Genomic DNA, 19,864 nt, shown 5'->3' with positions numbered 1-19,864 from the left:
GCTCTGCTAACCAAACATGCCCATCTCCTCAGCACTTTCCCCTCCTTGTAGCCTTTCTACTTGGCCCTACAAATTCCAGCGTGCAGTGACAGGATCACACCTAAGACCCAGCTGCCCCCCCCGGGAGTTACGAACTGCTTTGGAATCCCATCCCAAGGTGCTCGGGTCCATTGGCACATTTGGGACTAGATGGACTCGTTCAACGGGCCATGAGGAACATCCACCCCTTGAGGGCATTGCACCCGCACCCTATCTGCAAGCAGGCTGTGCTGGCACCCGTGTGGCATCTTGTCCTGCTGCCAGGCTGCAAAATGCATTCAGGTACGAAGCAGGAGCAGAAGACGAACTGCATCGGGGTGGTGGAGCCCTTCACCTAACAAAGGTCTTAAGAAAACCATCGCATCCTCTTGTATCCTAGCAGAGGAGGTTTGCAGGCCCCTGCCAGCACTTGGCTTCCACCTCACACCCTGGTGCTGGGCTCATGGCTTCCCTGATGGCGTTGCAGGGGTGCTCAGGGGACCAGGACAACTAGCCCAGTGGTCTGGCCTTGGGTAAGTTTGAGCAGAGGGGTTCGTAGCTGAGACGAGCAGCTGATCAGGGACATCCTCCCAAAACAAACTCATTTCCAAGTGCAGAGATGGTGGCCAATCCCCATCATGAAGGACACGCACCAAGCTACTTCCCAAGGTGGGTTCCACATGGCCTCCACCTCCATCCATGCACTTGGGCTTGCACTCAGGCTTTTTTCCCAATGGTGGCCAGCTGGTTTCCAACCCACTTGTCCCAGTTTGGATGAGAAAAGGATGAAAGGATGTTAAACAAGCATCTCATCTTCACAGGTGGGCAGGGAAGGAGATGGAGCAGTGGATGGGTAGCTGGATGAAAGGCAGATGGTGACCAGGCTCTTTCCTTGTCCTTGAAACCTCAAGTCATGGGAAGAGAGGCTGATTCCCTGTCCGTCTCGCACTCTGCAGCTCAGCTCATGCAAGGGGAACTTCAAAGCTCATAGAAAACATCTCTGTTCCCTGGAAAGTCCCCTGAAGGAAAGCCAGGAGCCTGCCTTGAGTGGCCGTGTGTGCCTCACTGGAAATCCTGGCATGGGGACAGGGGCACACTGCTGGCACCCCCATGCTCCCACCACTAGCCTGGGACTCTCCTCCCATCCCTTGGCGTGGTCCCAGGGTGTTCCTAGGGTTAGCACCTCCATGAGGGACTCCATTTGTCGCCGGGATGGACGTGGGGACCCCTCGCTCCTTGTTGCCACATCCCCTTAGCACCAGCAGAGGACTCTGCTGCAGCAGGGTTCAGCCTATTCCGATAAATGATTTCCCTATTAAAAATCAGCGCGGGGTGCTGGCTGCACTACGAGGACCGCAGTCTTCCATGCATCTGCCACCATCTTCCAAGGTCTCCCAGTGCTCGTCCCTCCAGCTGGGATCTCAGCTGGAAGTACACCACCCCTGTCTTTCCAAGTTCAAGGCTGGGAGCTTGGTGGTGGTTTGAGGGCAACTCAGGGCTCCCCCAGGATTTGGAGGCGGGGGGGGGGGTTGTGACATGTTGCCTTTTCACAGAGGGTGGTATAAGCAGAGGAGCAGGATCTGGTGGGGGATGTGCTGCTCTACCGCCAGCAGTGTCAAATGGGGCTGCAAAACCCACCCAGTCAAGATGGGATTTTGTGGGGGGTGGGGTGGGTGGGCTGCTCTGGCACACCCTTCCCTGCAAAGGTGGGAGCCTCCAGTGCCAAGCTGAGACCTTGCAGCTCATCTCATGCGTGCTGAGCCACAGCCAGGCAGCTTTCAGCTCACTGGGAGGATTTGGAGAGTTGCCGTTCTTGTATAAATTAGGAGGTTTTGGAGTACAGAAGGCTGCTCCGCAGGCTTTCCCATGCCCTTGGGAGGGCCGGCACTGGGCAGGGCTCAGACATGAGGGCTCAAACCCTCCTCACCTCCTGGAGCATGGGAAGGAGGCGTTGTGGACATATATGTGCTTATATATGTGTGCATGTGTGCATTCAGAGTGTGACAGTCCAGCTGCTCCCCAAAACATGCACCAAGATGTTGGTGTTCAGCCAGAGCTTAAAATTGCAGGTATGTGGGGAGAAAGGGAAAAAAAAAAAAAGGACATTTTAAACTTTCAGGCTTTCCTGAGGATTTATTTGGCAAGGAGTCTGCAAATATTGGTAATAAAGCCATGAAAAGCTTAAAATAAACTCCTCACAAAGCTGGGTGATTGGCATGTTATTCCAAACACCCACTGGTTCGGTTTCTTCCAAAGAAAATTCTGCCTTGGCCCATCCATTTTCGGGAATTTCTGCAGTAATACGATTAGTCTGTGGGATTTGGGAATCTCCTTGCTTTGTTTGAACACAACGTCAGTCTCCTGGATGGCTTTGGGGCACCGCCTGTTACCTTTCCTCGCTCATCATTGGTGGTGTGATGGACACCTGCCCAAGCCACCAGAGGGGGAAGTGGGTGTGGATTCTCTGGTGTTCAATAATGAAGATTGAGCTGTTGGGTGAGGGCTCCTTTGGCTCTTTCTCCTTCATGTGGCAAGCTGTTTTCTGTGAAACTCAGAGAAGCTCAAGAGCGCAGAGCCTTTGTCTCTCTATTGAATTGGCCAACTAGGTCAGAAATGACTTGGAGGGGCAAACAGACTCGTTTCTTAGAAAATCGGGGAGGAAACCCGGAAGAAAAATGAAGCCAGGACTCACTACTCGAAAAAGGAGTTGGACGAACCAAGTGGCTGACAGTAACAACATGACCCGCTGCCTGCCTCTGCCAGATTATGGGTCTGCTTCCTAGAAAGGCACGACCGGGAAGGAAAAGCCCTGTACTTGGATGCTGGGAAGGTCTGGTGGAAATGTGCATCCCTCCAGCCCACGTGGCACATTTGTTTGCTTGGCAGGAACCTATCAAGGCTCTTAACTTTCTCTTCCTGCTCCCAGTGCTAAGAGGTATTCAGAAAAAGTGGGTTTGGAGTTTTATTTCTCTGTTTCTCTGAAGTAACTGCACAACTCCAGATGACGCTAGATTGGGTGGGAGTGTTAATCTGCTGGAGGGCAGGAAGGCTCTGCAGAGGGACCTGGACAGGCTGGATCTATGGGCCAAGGCCAGTGCTGTGAGGTTCAAGAAGGCCAAGTGCCAAGTCCTGCCCGTGGGTCACACCAACGCCACGCAGCGCTGCAGGATGGAGATGAGCGGCTGGGAAGTGCCCGGGTGGAAAGGCCCTGGGGGTGCTGGTCGACAGCCGGATGGACATGAGCCAGCCGTGTGCCCAGGTGGCCAAGAAGGCCAACGGCATCCTGGCCTGTGTCAGCCATGGGGTGGCCAGCAGGAGCAGGGAGGTGATCGTGCCCCTGTACTGGGCACTGGTGAGGCCGCCCCTCGAATGCTGGGTGCAGTTTTGGGCCCCTCACTGCAAGAAGGACATGGAGGTGCTGGAGCGGGTCCAGAGAAGGGCAGTGAAGCTGGTGAAGGGTCTGGAGAACAGGTCTGTGAGGAGCGGCTGAGGGAGCTGGGGGTGTTCAGCCTGGAGAAGAGGAGGCTGAGGGGAGACCCGATCGCTCCCTACAGCTGCCTGAGAGGAGGCTGCGGTGAGGTGGGGGTCGGTCTCTTCTCCCAAGTAACAAGCGATGGGACAAGAGGGAATGGCCTCAAGTTGTGCCAGGGGAGGTTTAGGTTGGACATTAGGGAAAATTTCTATACTGAAAGAGCGGTCAAACACTGGAAGATGCTGCCCAGGGAAGTGGTGGGGTCACCATCCCTGGAGGTATTTAAAAGGCGTGTAGATGTGGCACTTGAGGACATGGTTTAGTGGGCACAGTGGTGTTGGGCCAACGGTTGGACTTGATGATCTCAGAGGTCTATTCCAACCTAATGATTCTATGAGTCTGTAATTCTGTAACCTCTGTGTTCCCCATCCGTGGATATTATTCTTTCTTAGTTATATTCTCGGGTTTGAGTGACTCACATGAGTCAGTGCTGGCATGAGCTGCAGAGAAGACATTGCAGGAAAACCTTGGGTGTGATGCTGTAAAACCCATGAGCTAAAGCTATTCGTGTGCAAGCCCTTCGCCCGCATGGCATTCACCCCAGGGTTAGACTCCAAAACCTGGGCTGAAAATCGAGAGGGATTTTCAGAAAGTGTATTTTGGGTACCTAATTTAGCAATTTTGGTGCTTGCAGCTATTTCTTTGCCTTTATGCTTTTGAGTCTTCATGTTTGGGCAACTATAAGGTCTGGAGGGTTCTTTAAAACAGAAACCAAAGTGGAGCTTTCTCCCATGGTGCAGGGGACCATGAACTGCTTCTGTCCCACACCGCGGGGCGATGAGCAGTTACCGTGTCTGCACCTTAAAGACGTTGCTGGGAGATAAGGTGTGAGCTAATTAGAGGGCTAGAGAAATGGGCTTCAGGGCGAGAGCTGCTCAGATTATCGCTGAGCAGATTTCAAGGTGGCGTGACCACAGTTTGTAATAAATCGTCAGCGGAGATGAGTGTGTCCTGAGAGCCTTGTTTTGTCGGCAGAGAAAGGCACAGCAGAAGCTGGGCCGGGGAGCAAGCGGCAGATAAATTGCAATGGGAAACAAATGGGTTTTTTTTCATGGGGACTGTGGTTAGGCTCAGGACACCTTCTTCTCCTGGTGTCTGCGGGGCAAGGTGAGAACCCTTTGAGAACGGGAGATTTCAGCACATAGAGTGAAACCTCATGGTTTGGTGTCTCCATGAGCTGCTGGGTGAACCAGAAAAAACCCATGGTCTATGGGTTGGGAGATAATCTACTTAGGGATTCATTCATTAATTAATGGCTTAATCTAGTGATTTCTTCCGGTCTTCAACAGGAGTGGCCTAGGAGAAGCTACCCACCAAGTCCATGGAGATACAACTGAAAAGGCTGGCAATTGAATCATCGTGCCACCAGGGCTTTTGTCCCCTGTAAAGCCCTGCCTTGACCATATAGCTGTCTCCTGGGTTTTGACAGGGCTGGTGGTATCAGCCCTCTGCAAGATGTTAGGTGGAGGTCAAGATTCACAGAGAAGGTTTTGCTTTGCAGGTGGACTCCAGGAGCAGTGGTCTCTTCTGGGGCGTTTTCTACCCTGCCAGACCTTTCAGGGGTAAATCAGAGGGTTTGGGTCAGCCCGTTGCAGTTACAGCACAGTGCTGTAAGGCTCTGCAGTGCCATGCCCGTGGGCGCACTGCGAGGAGATGCACAGCCCCACTGGGTAGAGAGAGGGCTGAAAACCTGATCAGTGGCTTTTGGGGTCCAGAGGTTTGCTCTGACCAGCTATAAGGAGGCATCCTGGGGTGCATAAGGATGCTCCAGCCTGTCTCTGCAGCAAATCCTCATCTGAGACAGTCAAGTTTCTCCTCCGGGTCTCCCTGCCTCTGAGAAGCAGGGATGCGGGATGAGCTTTTACTGGGCTTTCTGGAAAAAGGGAGACAGCAGCAAGATAAAGTGAAACGCTCCCAATGAGCTGCTGGGCTTGGGGGTGCTCCAGCAGCCCTCTCCATCTCAGCTCCATCTCACCTTGAGCAAGGATGAGAAGACCTGTTTCTTGGGGCAACCACCTGCTCCACGGGCTCCTACAGAAGTTCAGATGCTGGAGGCATCGACTGTGAAGCCCACATGTGGACAGCTGTATCTGGAGCTTGAAACATGTCTTTGGCATTCAACAACCCAGTTTCTATCCCCAGTATCCCTTCTTCTTTGTACATATCAGAGGAGATGGCAGACGAGTGCTCATAGTAGAAATAAATTTATATACTATAAGAAATCTGAGGTGTTTGCATGTTACAAAAATAAAAATGTACAGTCATTGTCACAAAACTCACTCTTTTTTTTAGTATAAGTTAGTGCTTTTACAAACAAAAAAAATCTCTATGTATAAATTTCCAGTCGGTACCTCCCCAACCGCTCTACATCTAAACAGTGCCGCCAGCTTGTGCGGGATCAGGATCACAGAGGGACCCCCCCTGATGGCACCGGCAGTGTTGCCCAAGGTGGTGGTTTGAAGCCAGCTGGTGACAGCTCGGAGAAAGGTGGGATCCCCGAGCAGGGCTGCAGGAGTGAACTTGGAACACGTTTTTGTTGAATTATTCAGAGCACGTAGCTTGGTGTTCCTGCTGCTTTTTGGCAAGTGTGGGAGACCAGGCAAGGCCTGGCCTGGAGTAACGTTTGTACCAGTTCAGCGCTTCGGTTGAATTAATTTCTCCCAATTATTTGTCACACCCCAGTGACTACGCCGTGACCCTCCCCGTAAAGCCAAGCTCCTTTCGCAGGCACAAGGGAAAAAAAAGGTGCTGCCACGGTGCAAGTCCTGTCTTAATGCAACCCTATCCTGAAAGTTCACTCAAGGATGAGATGAACCACCCTACAAATGTCCTATTTTTCTTTGCTGATGGTGCTCAGAGCTCAGACTGTCCCCTCCTCTGCCTCCTGTGGTTGTGACATTGTTGGTTGGGACAAAAGGCCTCCATGGGACCACGGCTCCGCTGAGCCGGGACCGCAGGAACCTCCCAGTTAACCCTGAATTGTTCCAGTCACCCTTGACTGAACTCAGCTGGTAATGTCGTGGCATGCCTCTGACTCCACTAAGCCACTTCATAAGAAGGAAGGATGAGAGAAACTAAGAAGTGGTCTGAGGAATTGGTCTAAACCAGGATCAAATGCCTTTGCTTAATCCTAAAATAGAGACGGGGCTCTATTTTACAAAATCTGAGTCGTCCAGTGCTGCAGCACCATCAATTTTCATTTTTGGGGTTAGGAAACAGCATCCTTGTGGCAAGGCTGGGCAAGGAAACCATGGACCTGGGCTCTTGCCTCTCTAACCCAACAATTACAGAGAGAAAGACCAAGTGGACCTTCTAGTGAAGTGTTTTGTGGCCGTTTTCTCCAGTTTACTTTGAACTGTCCTGGCTGATGGGGGATGCAAGTCCAAATCCAGACAGGACTGGGGTTAAGCTTAGCATCATGTTTACTGATATGGCTCCTCAACTCAGGGTTTAGCTCTGCCAAATTTCCCAGGGAAGGTCCACATTGTCAATAAGGGATATGTTGACTGGCTCCAGTGGAGCACCGGGATTACTGGGATTATGGGGAGACCAGACAGCAGCATCTGGGCAGCATTTGGGGTCATGCCAAGCTGCTAAAGGTTGCAGAGGGCTGTCACCTCTGAGCAGCAATGAGGATGTGGCAGCACTCAAGACAAGAGGATGAGCAACAGTCTTCGCTTCTTTGCTGGAAACACCAGTCACTAGTGAGTGGGTTAAAAACAAGACATGAAGAGCTCTCCCTAAATTTTAATGAGCTGGAGATGATTATTAAAGTCAGCAGCTGAAAGGAAGCTATGGGTTCCTAAAAGCTTTTCAAGAGCGAACGTTGCCATTGGAAAGGACTAATGGATCTTTTGGAAGATGCTGCCCCCACTGGAGAACTGCCTGATGGTACCAGTGAACTCCAGTGGGATGGTGCCAGCATACTCCAGTGGGATGAGAGGCCCACCAGCACTGTTTTTAACAGGAAGCCACCCCTCGGACTGGAGCTAGGAGTCCCCTCCCTGCTCCGCTAGCAGATGCTGGGGCTTGAAGCCGGGAGAGCATTTCTTCAGGGATGCAAAGCTGTGGGAGACCCTTTCCTGCCGTGGGTGGTGTTTTGCGCCTGACATTTTCATCGACCTGTTCAGCAGCACCGCAGCTGACTCTCCTCATTGACCAAAAGCCTCTCTCCTCCCTTGACAAGGCACAGAGAAACTCTCACTGCCTCCGTGCCAGGGGATCTCAAGAAAGGCAGATGGATTTCTTTAGGAGGACCTTTCGCACACAACTTTTCTGCTTTAGAACATGACCTAAGGCATTCAGGGCGTGATTTATTATTTTTTTTTAGCAGATTTGGCCACCGTGATAGAGGTCACCCGATCTCACTGGTGGACAGCTGCCATTTGGTGTCGAACAGAGAGGCAGGCTTGGACAAGGAGGGAGAGAGAGGGGGTTTGTGTGTACGGCCACAGCGGCATCTTCCTGAAAAAAATAGTTTTGGAACAGTGACAAGCAGAGGAGCGCATTTAACACGGACCGTGCTGAAGGGGGTGCCAGCCAAGGCACCGCAAACACCAAAAGCCTCGGGCCCCGAAGCATCCTGACCTCCCTTCACAGCTGGCATAAACCCTTCTGTCACAGAGACGGTGCCAGAGCAGAGCTAGGATTTCACGTCCTTGGATAACGTGTCAGTGTCATTGCTCGTCCCCAGGTGGCTGTTGGGCACGATGCCCAGCGCCATTTCATTTTGAGGCTTCCCTGGCACCTTGTGGCCCGCAAACTTCATAAATCGTTGTCCTGCTAAGAAATACAGGATGGGATCCAAGCAGCTGTTGGTGCTGGCCAGGGGACGAGTCACCTTATAGACCACATTGATAGCATTGAGGGTCTGGCAGCTCAAGTCCCAGCTCCGGAAGGAGTAGTACAAGGTACGAGTGACGTGGAAAGGAAGAAAACAAACGATGAAGACCATCAAGACGATGATGATCATCTTGACCGACTTCTTTTTGGATCGGGACAGCCGGGAGATCCCCTGTGTGGGCTGCAGCAGCCTCCGGGCCATTAAGCAGTAGCAGACGATGATGATGAGGAAAGGGATGCAGAAAAGCAGCACCAGCATCACCGAACTGTAAATGACAAACTGGCCAAAGAGGTCCTTGCTGGATGTGTCGTGGCAGGTGATGGTGTCATGCTTCACGCTGGTGGTGACGAAGAAGAGCACGGGCGACTGGCACACGATGGTCACCACCCACACGATGACCGCCACCCTCCGGGCATAGCGAACGTGTCCCCACTGCAGCGACTTCAGCGGGAAGCAGATGCCCAGGAATCGATGGATGCTGATGCAGAGGAGGAAAAGGATGCTGCAGTAGAGGTTGGTGTAGAACAAGAAGCGGACTATCTTACACAAGCCCACGCTGAAGGGCCAGTTGTCCCCCACGGCGTAATAATACACCAGGAGGGGCAGGGAGACCACGTAGAGAGTGTCAGATACAGCCAGATTGAACATGTAAGTGGTGGAGGCATTCCAGGTCTTGATCCTGAAGATGAAGCCGTAGAGGGCCAGCAGGTTGAGAAAGAGCCCTACCACGCACACAATGCCGTAGGAGACGGGCAGCAGGACGTACTTGAAGTCCTCATCAAATACGCACTTGTAGGTGTTGCCTCCTGCATCACCTGGGTCCAAGGAGCTGTTGATGACTCTGGTCCAGGCTGGAGGAGTTGTTAGGTTCGCCATCACCCTGGGGAGAAAGCAAAGAGGCTGTGAGGACACGGAGGTAAGGAGTCCCTGGAAGAGCTGGGTTAGATGAGAAAGCCCCAGTGCCACAATGCTGTGACATGTTGCGTGGTCCACGCTATCGTTATTATGATATACTACTACTACCCTTCCCTTCTCCTCCCATCGACGCTTGGCTGTGTCTATCCGAAAGCTACCCACAAAGCACGGCTCGCTGTCTGGCAGGCAGTGCCATCTCAGCGCAGGTGACAAGGACTCGAGAAGTGGCAGTGCGTGCCTCCTGCCAGCACATCGCGGGAAGACCACGGCCTCATTATGTTGGGTGTTGACACAACTGAGGTAGTCCCTAGCATGGAGGACTCACGGTCAAGCCGATAAAGGGAGTTTTATTTACCCTCATTTTACATCTGGAGAAGGAACTGAGCTGCTCTAAAGTCACCAACAAATCCCAGGCCACACCGGGGAGTCCAGCTCAGATCTCCTGCAGCCCAGCTCACCCTCCCAATCCACCCTTCCCACCAGGTTCATGCAGAAACTTGGTCTCCTGAGCTACAGAAGAGGAAAGGTGCTTCATTCTGTGTTCAGCCACCCACGAGAAGTGACTCAGCTGAGCACTGTGAAAGGTGGGTCCTACTAAACCCCAGGCAGAAAGGGCAAGAAAAGGGAGCCATGCTCTTCAGCGAGCAATCCCCATGACTGGCAGGGCCCTGATTTCAGAAGTCCTCAGCTCCTGCTGGTAGAGCAAACACCACCACAACATCTGGAGGCCCCTGTAATCAAACCTTGCCAAAGGGAGCCTGTTCTCCACCACAGGGGCTCTGCCTGGGTTGGTGGTTGATGATGATGATGGGTTTTTCACGGGTTTAGCGTTGGGCTGATGGTAGCCGTCTTGCCAGTCCTGCTTCCTAGCCTTGAGACCCGCTCCTCCAGCATCAGCACCATCAGAAAGTCTGCCCGTGCTTGTGCAAAGCTGGTTTCTGCATGGGAATGGCCAGTTGAGACGAGAAAAATGGACTCGAAAGAGTCTCTGCAAACACACATAGTCTGGCACTGTCTGTGTCAGGAGGGACAAGGGCCCTTTTGTGCATCAGGGACAGCCCACGACCCAGCCGACACACGATCGCTCAGCAAGCCCATCAGCCAGGAATCAAATTAAATTAATTAATTAAAATGCACTTGCGTCCCTTCCCGTAAAACAAGCTGGTTTGATCTCACTGCTGTACCCTGTAACGGGAAGCCCGCGGAAACAGGGTTATGGGGAGATGAATCCAGCACATGAGCTCGGAGACTGGGAGCTACCGCAGGAAAAAGGGTTTGAGTAAAGGTGCCCTTTGAGTGAGTATGTGGAATGTGCCCTGACCCAAATCTCACCATGATTTAAGTGGAAAAGAGCAGTATCAGCCTCCTCAGCTAAATGATTCAGCTCTAGCCTTGTGCCACCATGCTGTGGGACAGCGTGGGCATGCTCTGTCTTGCAAACCAGCACCGTTTTGACCCAGAGCTATCCTGCACCTACCTCCTATTTAGATCCTGCAGGGAAGGAGGCAGTGAGGGTCTCCTGGAAGCTGCCAACTTGGATGATCTCTCACCAAAGTGAAGCGCTAGGGCATTAAAAAGCACTTTGACAACTCATAGCTGATGGCGAAGGGGTGAAGTGATGTCTCCAGCCCATCACATGGGGATAAGTCCAGCCCTTGCTCCAGGGACTGGATCAAACAACCTGTCCAGATGTAGCACAGACATGATTCCTGATGATGTTTCCCCCGTTTCACTGCTTTTCCCCTCTGAGCAGACCACAAGCAGCGCTGGCCGAGGCTCACACTTCCCAAGTACATGGGTAGAAACCACACACGTGCTCACACCCTGACTAACCTGCAACATCTGCAAAAAACCAAACATAACTTTGGGAACCATTCTACAATAAACATGAAGAGCCAAGACTGATCTTGCTCTGTCCAGGCTCCAGGGTTTTGCTTTTCCTGTGCCCGGTTCAGCTTTGGTCCCATCACCCTTCATCCTCCCTCCCTCAAGTCCTCAGCAACGGGGCTGTCCCTGCAGTTGGAGAGGGTTGACAGTACTCAGGCAGACGGGAAAACACTTTCCAGCTGCTCTTCTCCCCAACTTCTTCCTTCCCTCTGAGCTCTGCAGATCTGCAGCCAACGAGACAGAGGTTGCCTGCAGGCCTGGCAGCCGAGTAAAAGAGTCAGACAGGCCACCGTGACCACGAGAAGCCACACAAGATGCCCTAAAAGGCACAGGAAAGGGTCACAGAGCTCCAGAAGCTTCAGCCTTGCACGTGGTTTCTCCATGCCTTTACATCTCCCCCGCAGACCACCCGTCACCCAGCTCTGACGCACCGATGGGGGCAAGTTCACCCCATCTCCCAGCCCACCTCCTCGCAGGCTCCCGTGACTCCAGCTAGAAAACCCAACAAGGGATTTGAAACCCATCTGTAAGCCAAGGTGGGGAACCTCCTCCAGCGTGCAGGGCAGCATGGGCCGCCCCGGGCCATGCTGCGGCCGCGGATGTGCCAAGATGCACATCTCCATCCTCAGGACAAGAAGCAAACAGGGCCCTCCGGTTGGCTTGAACGGGGGAATCACGGAGACAAAACCGCTCACAAGGCAGCTTTGTCCTTGCCGTCGTGCCCTCCCTCCTTTTCCTTCTGCAAATGCAAAAGCCTTTCTTTTTTCTTTTTTTTCTCCCTATTTTTGCCCAGATTCCCTAGGACAAAACCTACTGTGTCTCCAGGGCTGTGGCTGCAGTCCACCCCCTTGTCCCTGGCCCCGTTGCATCCGCAGCGAACGAGCCGGAGAGGACACGGCCAGCCGAGGCGTGTGAAGGCACAAAAGCTGGCAGCTGCCCTTTCCTTCGCCTACGGGCCGGATGGCACGAACGCCGGCTCTTACAGCGATGCACCGAGCCCCCGGCGGGGACGAGGGGACGGAGAAAGCAACAGCGATCCCTGAGGGTGCCAAGCAGGATAAATATGACCACCAAAATCAAACCCACCACGGTGCTTCAGTGAGGACCACCTGCATCTGCTTCATCGGTTCTCCTAGCCCTTCCCCAGGCCATGGCAGGAGGTTTTTTCCTCTGGTGTTGAATGCAGGTGACCATTCGCAGCCTTTTAGGTGCCCTCCAGCCACCCGCGCACAGCAAGGGCATCACCCCGACCAGCCTCCCCTATGCTGGACCACATGTTGGGTCTGGAGGAACTTGGTTGCAACAGCTGGACCACCTCTCTCTTTGCAGTGTGGTCTTGGACCTGTTTATTCCTTGGGACATTAGTTTGGTGGGGTTTTTTGCCCCAGAAAACAGGTACCACCAGCTCTAGTGGGTGAAGACAGCACGGGAGAGGAGCCCTGTGAGGAGAGAAGCCCAGGCAGATCAGTGGTGCGATCCCAGCAGCCACGTGCCCTCAAATATAGATACCCACAGGCATGTGCATGTGATGCCAGCATCCCAAAATGCTCCCATCACGGTATCTACTATGGCTGGGCAGGGGCTATTTCGATGAGTCAATAGGGGAGGGAGGGGACTGTCATCGGAGAAGGTCATGGGCAGCTGAGGGATGGGCAGCACCCCGGGCCAGCCCAGGAGGAGCGTGGGTTGGACACCAAATCACCGAGTAAAGGGCTTTAATCCTGGTTTCTTCCCCATTTTTTCAGCATTCTCAGTGCCATCCCAGCGGTCATCATCATCCCACGGTGTTTTGCGCTTGGGAACCTGCCAGCAGAAGCAAAGTCACGGAAGCAAACAAAATCACAGCCGCGATGAATGTGTTGTCACCGGGGGTTGATGAGGTTTAATTGACCTTCCCGAATAATTAACGTGGATTCATTTACCGCCAGGACCTCACAGACACAGCTCTTCATTCTACTGGTGTGAAGCTCTGGGAAATCAGACCCCTGCAGTGCGCCTGCAGCTCCCATCGTTTCATGCCGGAGGTCACAACCACGATCCGTTTACCGCATCTTCCCCACCAACTCCTTTGCAACAGACACGAGGAGCGCGTGGGTGTTTTTCCTGCCCTAATTTATAGGCATTTAGTAGACTCATCAAAATCCTCACTCCGGATCAGGAACTACTCGAGATGCTGGGAAGAATATGAGCTGGCATCATTTTTTCTCTCCTTTGGGACTGTGGTCGAAACCCTCCGTAACCAAAAGCAAACAGACGGCGCGTTCGGACGCTACTGAGCCTGTCTGGTTGGGAGACCTGAGATGAGACCAGGCTGAAATTTAAGCCTGACCAAACTGTCTAGTTCTCATCTGCCCTTTCCATTTATCTCCCTTCTGCCGCGGTGACCTTCGGCGCCTTTCTCCTGCAGGCTGGCTCTGGCCACCAGCACGGGCTGAGGACAACCCCCACCGTCCCAGTCTCACCATCTGCGTCGTTCCTCAGCACTTCTCTCCAGCCATCCCAAGACAAGATATCTCCAAGATACACTTCCAAGATACCCAAAGGCAAGCTTTAAGCAGCTTAAGGGGCGTTACCCACCTCCCTGCCTGGAGCCCCAGGCAATGTCCCTCTTTTAACCCTCACAGGTCTGACCTACCCCTTCCCCCATCTCCAAAATAGCCAGAAACCCTCATCCCTCCCAAAATAAGCCTGCAAAGAATCTGCATTTCTCTTCTTTGCCCCCCAAAAGCACCCTGGAGGGCATTGGGCAGCTCTGCTCCAGCTGGCAGAAATGGAGCTGCTCCACTGAAGCAGCCCCGTGCCTCAGTTTCCCTTCGTGTCCCCAGGCTGAGAAGCAGCAGGGTTGAATTTGTTTTCTCCATGAAAAGTATTTTTCTGGGGGAGAAACGGCTTTAAAAGAACTTCATGACTTCGTAGGTCAAATACAATGTTTTGCTTTGAGCCAAATGACTTTTTCTGGGAATTTCAGGTCTCTTCCAAGAAACTCCCTGAGTTCCTCCCTGAATCGAACCTCCTGCCTTCCTCCACACCACGGGAAGTCAATCTGGATTAACCAAAGCTGTGGCTTCAGAGCGAATTAGATAAAAGCATTAAACCCATCAGTGCCTGCGCTTGTGCATAATTAAAGCCGCCTTCGTTCGGTCGAACCTGACTCGATTCCCAGCACGGCCGGTCTCCAGGGATGGATCCTTCTGGAAGCAAATACCACCCTGGCCAATACTGAATCTTTTCATTCACATTTCCCTTCCTGCTACAGCAAAGGTGATGCTCCTTGCGTGTTTTCCCCCTACATCCCTACATCACCTGCCCCCTGAGAGACCCTGCAGCATCCCATGGGTTTGGGGGCTGATCCTGTTTGAGTCCCCAAACCTTGTTTTTTTATTTATTGCAGGGAGAAAAAAAGGCACTTGCATCCTTTAGGCTCCCTGGTGATAGAAAGGAGCCCTGTGCTGGGTTTTATACCAGGAATGTTTTTCTGTGATTTTTCTGATGCTTACAGGAGGAAGCCACGACGGGGCCGTGAGAAAAGTGTGGGACCAGTTTCTGGCCTATCACCTGCTTTTGGTAACTGTTTTACCGTACAAGCGCCATATCTGGGAGAAATGACATTTCCATGGAGACCTAACAGCCTCCTGCCCAAACCGAGGGAGTCACCCATCAACACCACAAACCACCCAGCAAAACCAAACGCTCTCTGCCCGTCTGGGAGATAACCAGCATCCGAGCCCGGGGATAACACCATTATCGGGCTCAACCACAGCCCTGGCAGTTACTGCGAAGCCAAAGCAGCACCGAACCCCAGAAAGCCCCACGCGGGGCGGACTTTGGGGGATAATTTGCTCCTCCGTAAGGAGCATCCTGTGGGATCAAAAGGGTCTTTGCTTCACGGACCGGTTCCCGTTAAGGCTGTAATGGGGGATGTTCAGCATTAAGGAGGGACGACGGCGTGGCCGGCAGCACGCTCCACTGCCAGCGAACTATTCATGGCTTTGGCTTTATGTCAATAACTGGAGATAAAAATCGCATCAGGCCGAGACAGGGTAAAGCCACTCGGTGCCAGGACAGTCAAAAATATTTCTCGGGGTTTTACAACCCACTAAGCCCTGGGATACGGTCATGCTCCAGGCCTCAGCAACATATTTAGGGGTCTCCCCCTTCGCACTGGAGCTCCTTAGCCCACCAGTCCCTCAGGCCGAAGGACAAATTTCCTTTTGCTTGGGTATAAATGAGGAAGAGGAACTTGGGGCACAGGCCCAGTGGTAACAAAACGGCCCAATTTTGGTAGCCACGAGCCTTGTGCTGGGGGGACCGTTCCCCCAGTACCAGCGGCTGCCCGGGAGTGGGGTTTGGTGCTCCCTGCCTCACACACAGGAAGGCAGTGGGTTGCCAAATGCGTTTTGCAACGAGCCGATAAGAAAACTGGAGCAGAAAGAGAAATAAGACGTTTCGCTCTTACATTTTGCTCCGGTAGCGATGCTCCCCAGCGCCCAGCTCCGGGGAAGGTGTTTTGGGGGGGTTAGGAGCTATTAAAAAGGAGTCTGGTTTGAAACCAGAGTGCCACCGATCCCGGCGCAAACTAAACCGCCCCCAAATCAATTACACAGGCACCTCAGCGTGTAAAGAGGTGGAAAAACACAAGCCGGAGTCCAGCCGGGAGGCAGTTCCGAGGCTTTTACCAGAGGTGCGTGCAAGAAAACCCTGATAAACAGCCAGCAAATTCCCCCGGGAAGGGAGAAACCGAGCGGCAAAAGAGATTATTGGGAATGAATGCATAAACAATCAAATAATTCAGGCAAAGAGGAGCGAAGGGAGCCCAGGAGGCTTCCTCGAGTGCCGGGCTTGAACCGCCCAGGGCAGCGCCGGCGGCTCCCTGCCCCCCCCCGCTGCCCCGAGCACCCCGTCTTCGGGGCAGCTCGGGGGCAGTTTTAGGGGCAGCGGGTGGGGTGCGAGCTGCTCCCGCACCGAGGAGCAGCCCTGGGCTTCGGCCCTGCCCTCGCAGCGCCCCCGCTCCCTCCTCCGGGTGCGGGGGGGTCCCCGCGTCACCTGTGTCACCCACCCGGCAGCAAAGCGCCACAACCCCCCCCCCCCCAGCCTGCGGGCGGGTTGCGCGACCCCCCCCCCCCCCATGTGGCCACCCCCACCCCGCTGCACACCCGCACCCCGCCGGGGGGTCGCACCCCCGACCCCGGTGGCCCCGGCGGGTCCCGTTCTCCCACCCCACCCCACCCCCCGGGCCGGGCGCGGCCCCGCTCACCGGGCCGGGCCGTGCCGAGCTGGGGGCTCCGCGCCGATCGCTCCGCTCCCTTCAGGCGGGCGGCGGGGGCAGCTCCATGCCCGGGGCTCCGTCCTTTCCTCGCCCCCCCCCGGCCCCGTACCCGGTCCCGCTGCCCCCGGCCGCCGGCGCCGCGTGTGTGGGGGGAGTGTGAGCCGGGCAGGGGGACGGGGCAGGACCGGGGCAGGGACCGGGGCAGGACCGCCCTTCCCGGGGCAGGGACGGGGGCAGGACCGCCCTTCCCGGGGCTGGGACCGGGGCTGGGACCGGGACAGGGACCGGGGCAGGGCCCCCCCACCCCGGGGAGTTGAGATCGGGGCAGGAGCGGGGCTGGGACCGGGACCGGGGCTGGGACCGGGGCTGGGACCGGGACAGGGACCGGGGCAGGACACACCCCCCCACCCCCCCACCCCCCCCGGGGAGTTGAGATCGGGGCAGGAGCGGGGCTGGGACCGGGACCGGGGCTGGGACCGGGGCTCGGACCGGGCAGGACAGCCCTCCCCGGGAGTTGGGACCAGGGCAGGAGCGGGGCAGCAGAGGGGTAGGAAAGGGGCAGAACCGCCCTCCCCGCCCCGCCCCCCCCCCCCCCCCCCCCCGGGGTTCGGACCGGGGTTAGGACCGCCACCCTCCCCCCCGCCACCCCCCCACTGCGAGGATGGGACTGGGACAGGAGCCCCCTCCGGCTCCGGGGATGGATGGAGCTACGGGCGGGATTAGGACTTGGACCGGGGACAGACACCACCACCAACCACCTCACCCCGGGGCTGGGACAGCGACAGGAGCCCCACCGCTTCCCCCCTTGCGTCCCTGGGGATGGGACCATGGATGGGATCGGGGTTAGGGGTAGGACAGGACCCCACCCCACCCCTTCCAGGGATGGGATGGATGGGGCTGGGACCGGGACCGGAGACCGACTGCTGCCCGCATCCTCCTCCGGGGATGGAATCGGAGCTGGAATCGGGGCTGGGGTTAGGACAGGGGTCCCCTTTTGCGGGGATGGGACCATGGATGGGGTCAGGGCTGGGACCGGGACTGGATCCCACCTGCCCAGGGCTTGGGCCAGTCACCCCCAATGCATCCAACTTCCCCCCAGCTGCAGCGGCCCCAGGGTCCCCAGAGGGCTGCCGAGCGCCCTGGCGACTCCTCTGCCCCCCCCCTGCATCCCGGGGTGCCCTGGTACCGGAGCTTGCCCCGCTGGCAGACCCCACAGTCCATTGCTGGGGGCGTGGAGCAGCCACACTGGGGTAAGGGGGATCCAGGACCACCCTGGAGAGGAAGAAACGCCCGTGAACTGGGTGGACGAGCCTGGTCTGGGGCTCCTGCCACTGTCCCACTGTGGGTGATGCCAAGGTGTGTCACATCAAGCCCAGGGAAGGTACCAATATGCCTCAGGTCATGCCCCACAGCACATCCCTCGCCACAAGCCGGCTTAATTTCCAAGGGGAGTGGAGGGATGGGGAACATGAGATGGTAAAGGGACTTTGAGGCCAATTTTGGCTCCAATTTTAGCTCTCAGGACCAGTTCCCACCAACCACTCAGCAAGCTGACAAATCAAAACTAGCTACCTTGCCATGAACTCCCTGGGGTGAGGGAATTTATTTTAGAGAACAGTAAATTTGGGGGCCTGATTCATCACAGCTTCTCCTGCTCCACTCTCATTTTCCTGGAAGCCACATGCTGGTAAAATGCTTCTTCCTTGGGGATACAGGTAAACCCTTGGGAAAGGGGATGTTGCACCTCTTGCATCCCAATGCTGAGACTTTTCATCCAGGGGAAAAGATTGCCAGATCTAGGAGGATGTGGCAGAAGGTTTGCTCGAGTTTTGCTCCTTGCTGTGTCTCCTCCTGTGAACTGCTGGCGTCTGGGTTCAACCACAACTAGGGGTCCAGCTCCTGCAGAGGGTAGCAAACCTGTCAAAATCCCTCTGCTGGGTTGCAAAATGTCTACAGAAATGTAAGGGCAAACTGGACCATGCTGAGAAGTCCACGAGGAGTCCTACATTTCTAGGAAATACGTTGAGTTTGGGTGTGAGCTGGTGGGTTGTATTTCCCATATACCCCCAATGCCCCACAGAGATGCTCTGGGGTCTGTCGCCACTGCGCCCTGGCACAACACAGCCTCCCAAAGAAGCTGCAGGAAGCTATGGAGGGCCACCATCCTCTTCACAGCCTACCTTCTCCCTGCAGAGGATTGACACCCAAGTGAAGCAGTGGCCAGGTTCAACCCCACCTCCCCCGTTGGCGCTCACTCACCTGGGCTGAAAAACCTTCAGATTCGGCAGGGGGGCTGTAGGGTTTCTGGGCAGGAGGAGGCCAGAGAACGAGTCCCACCGAACCGTGTGAAGGTGGCCCGGTTGTTCTGCACCACCACGAGCTCAGGGCGAGCCCCAGCCCTCCCCCATGCGTTTCCCATCCGTGTCCGTGGGCATAAGCCCAGTCCTCCTGCAGCTGGATCTGATTTCGCGCAGGGGCTCCTTGGGGCTCCTTGGTCCTCCTGGATACGGCTGGGGGTGACCATAAAGCCCCTGAGGGAGGAGGCGAAGGGCACCGATGCCATCTATTATTCAAAAGCAGAAAGTGGCAGCTGGCTAAGGAGGCATTAGCCGGTGGGAAGAGGATATGAATGTCTGGCACGGAAACAGCGCTGCAGAGATCTTGCTGATGGACCTCCGTGCCAGAAAACAAGGGGGAAAAAAAATGCCTGTTTCCTTCTTCTGATGTAATTTGTGTGAGGAGGGGAAACAATACATCATGTCGCAGCTATTTGCGGCCGATAAGGGAGAAAGGACAAGCTTGTTGCTTGCACAGAGAGAAGGAGATGCCTGGGCAGAGCTGCTGAGTGAGGCTCAGACCGGTGAAGCTGCCAAGCCAACACGGTGCCAAGCTAAGCCTAATCCCTCTGGGATCTCTTCTTGGGCAAGGGTTGGGTTCACTGGACCATAGCACCCCGGTTTCATCCTCCAAATCCTTCGCTGTGGCTCCCTCCGAAGGAGGGACGACATCCAGAGACAACGGATGGAGATGTGGATGACGTCCAGAGATTTGTTGCCTGTCCTTGCACAAGCTTCGGCCCACGTGGTGATCACTGCTGTTCAGCAGCCCTTGCCTGGCGCCGTCTCCTCCAGCCTGAACCTCCAAGGTCCAAACACGCGCAGCTCTTCCGCTCAAGACAAAACCAAACAACTCAAGACGAAAGGCAGGCGGCTTTTTCGTGTCAAGGGGTGATTCATTATGGCTGCGACCAGCTGAGAGGTTTGGTCAGCGGCTCCTTGCTGGATGCTTCAACAAGCCAGAGGAGACGTTTGTGTAAAAGCTTGTTTGGAGCAGGGAAGTGGTCCCCTGGAGAGTCCTCTTCCCATCAAACCTTTCCCAAGCCTGGTTGAAGCCCCAGCAGCTT

At 55.1% G+C, this 19,864-nt stretch overlaps 1 protein-coding gene across 2 annotated transcripts; it reads right to left on the bottom strand.

The window, feature by feature from the left end:
* Positions 1-5,738: 5,738 nt before the first annotated feature.
* On the bottom strand, positions 5,739-16,479 carry P2RY2 (purinergic receptor P2Y2). 2 transcript variants are annotated; one of them, XM_086481593.1, is made up of 2 exons: positions 16,450-16,479; positions 5,739-9,273 (listed from the first exon to the last, which is right to left on the bottom strand). In XM_086481593.1, exon 2 carries the CDS (start codon positions 9,267-9,269, stop codon positions 8,193-8,195), a length of 1,077 nt encoding a protein of 358 aa, XP_086337719.1. In that variant the 5' UTR covers positions 9,270-9,273; positions 16,450-16,479; the 3' UTR covers positions 5,739-8,192. The 2 variants fall into 2 exon arrangements, with proteins under 2 accessions (XP_086337719.1, XP_086337718.1); XM_086481592.1 differs by lacking the exon at positions 16,450-16,479 and adding an exon at positions 10,052-10,077.
* Positions 16,480-19,864: the final 3,385 nt, after the last annotated feature.

Source organism: Leptosomus discolor, chromosome 1 (assembly GCF_034619465.1).
Source record: "Leptosomus discolor isolate bLepDis1 chromosome 1, bLepDis1.hap2, whole genome shotgun sequence".
NCBI lineage: Eukaryota > Metazoa > Chordata > Aves > Leptosomiformes > Leptosomidae > Leptosomus > Leptosomus discolor.
Note: the sequence above shows the minus strand (reverse complement) of the source record. Positions and strands in the feature narration are given on the sequence as shown.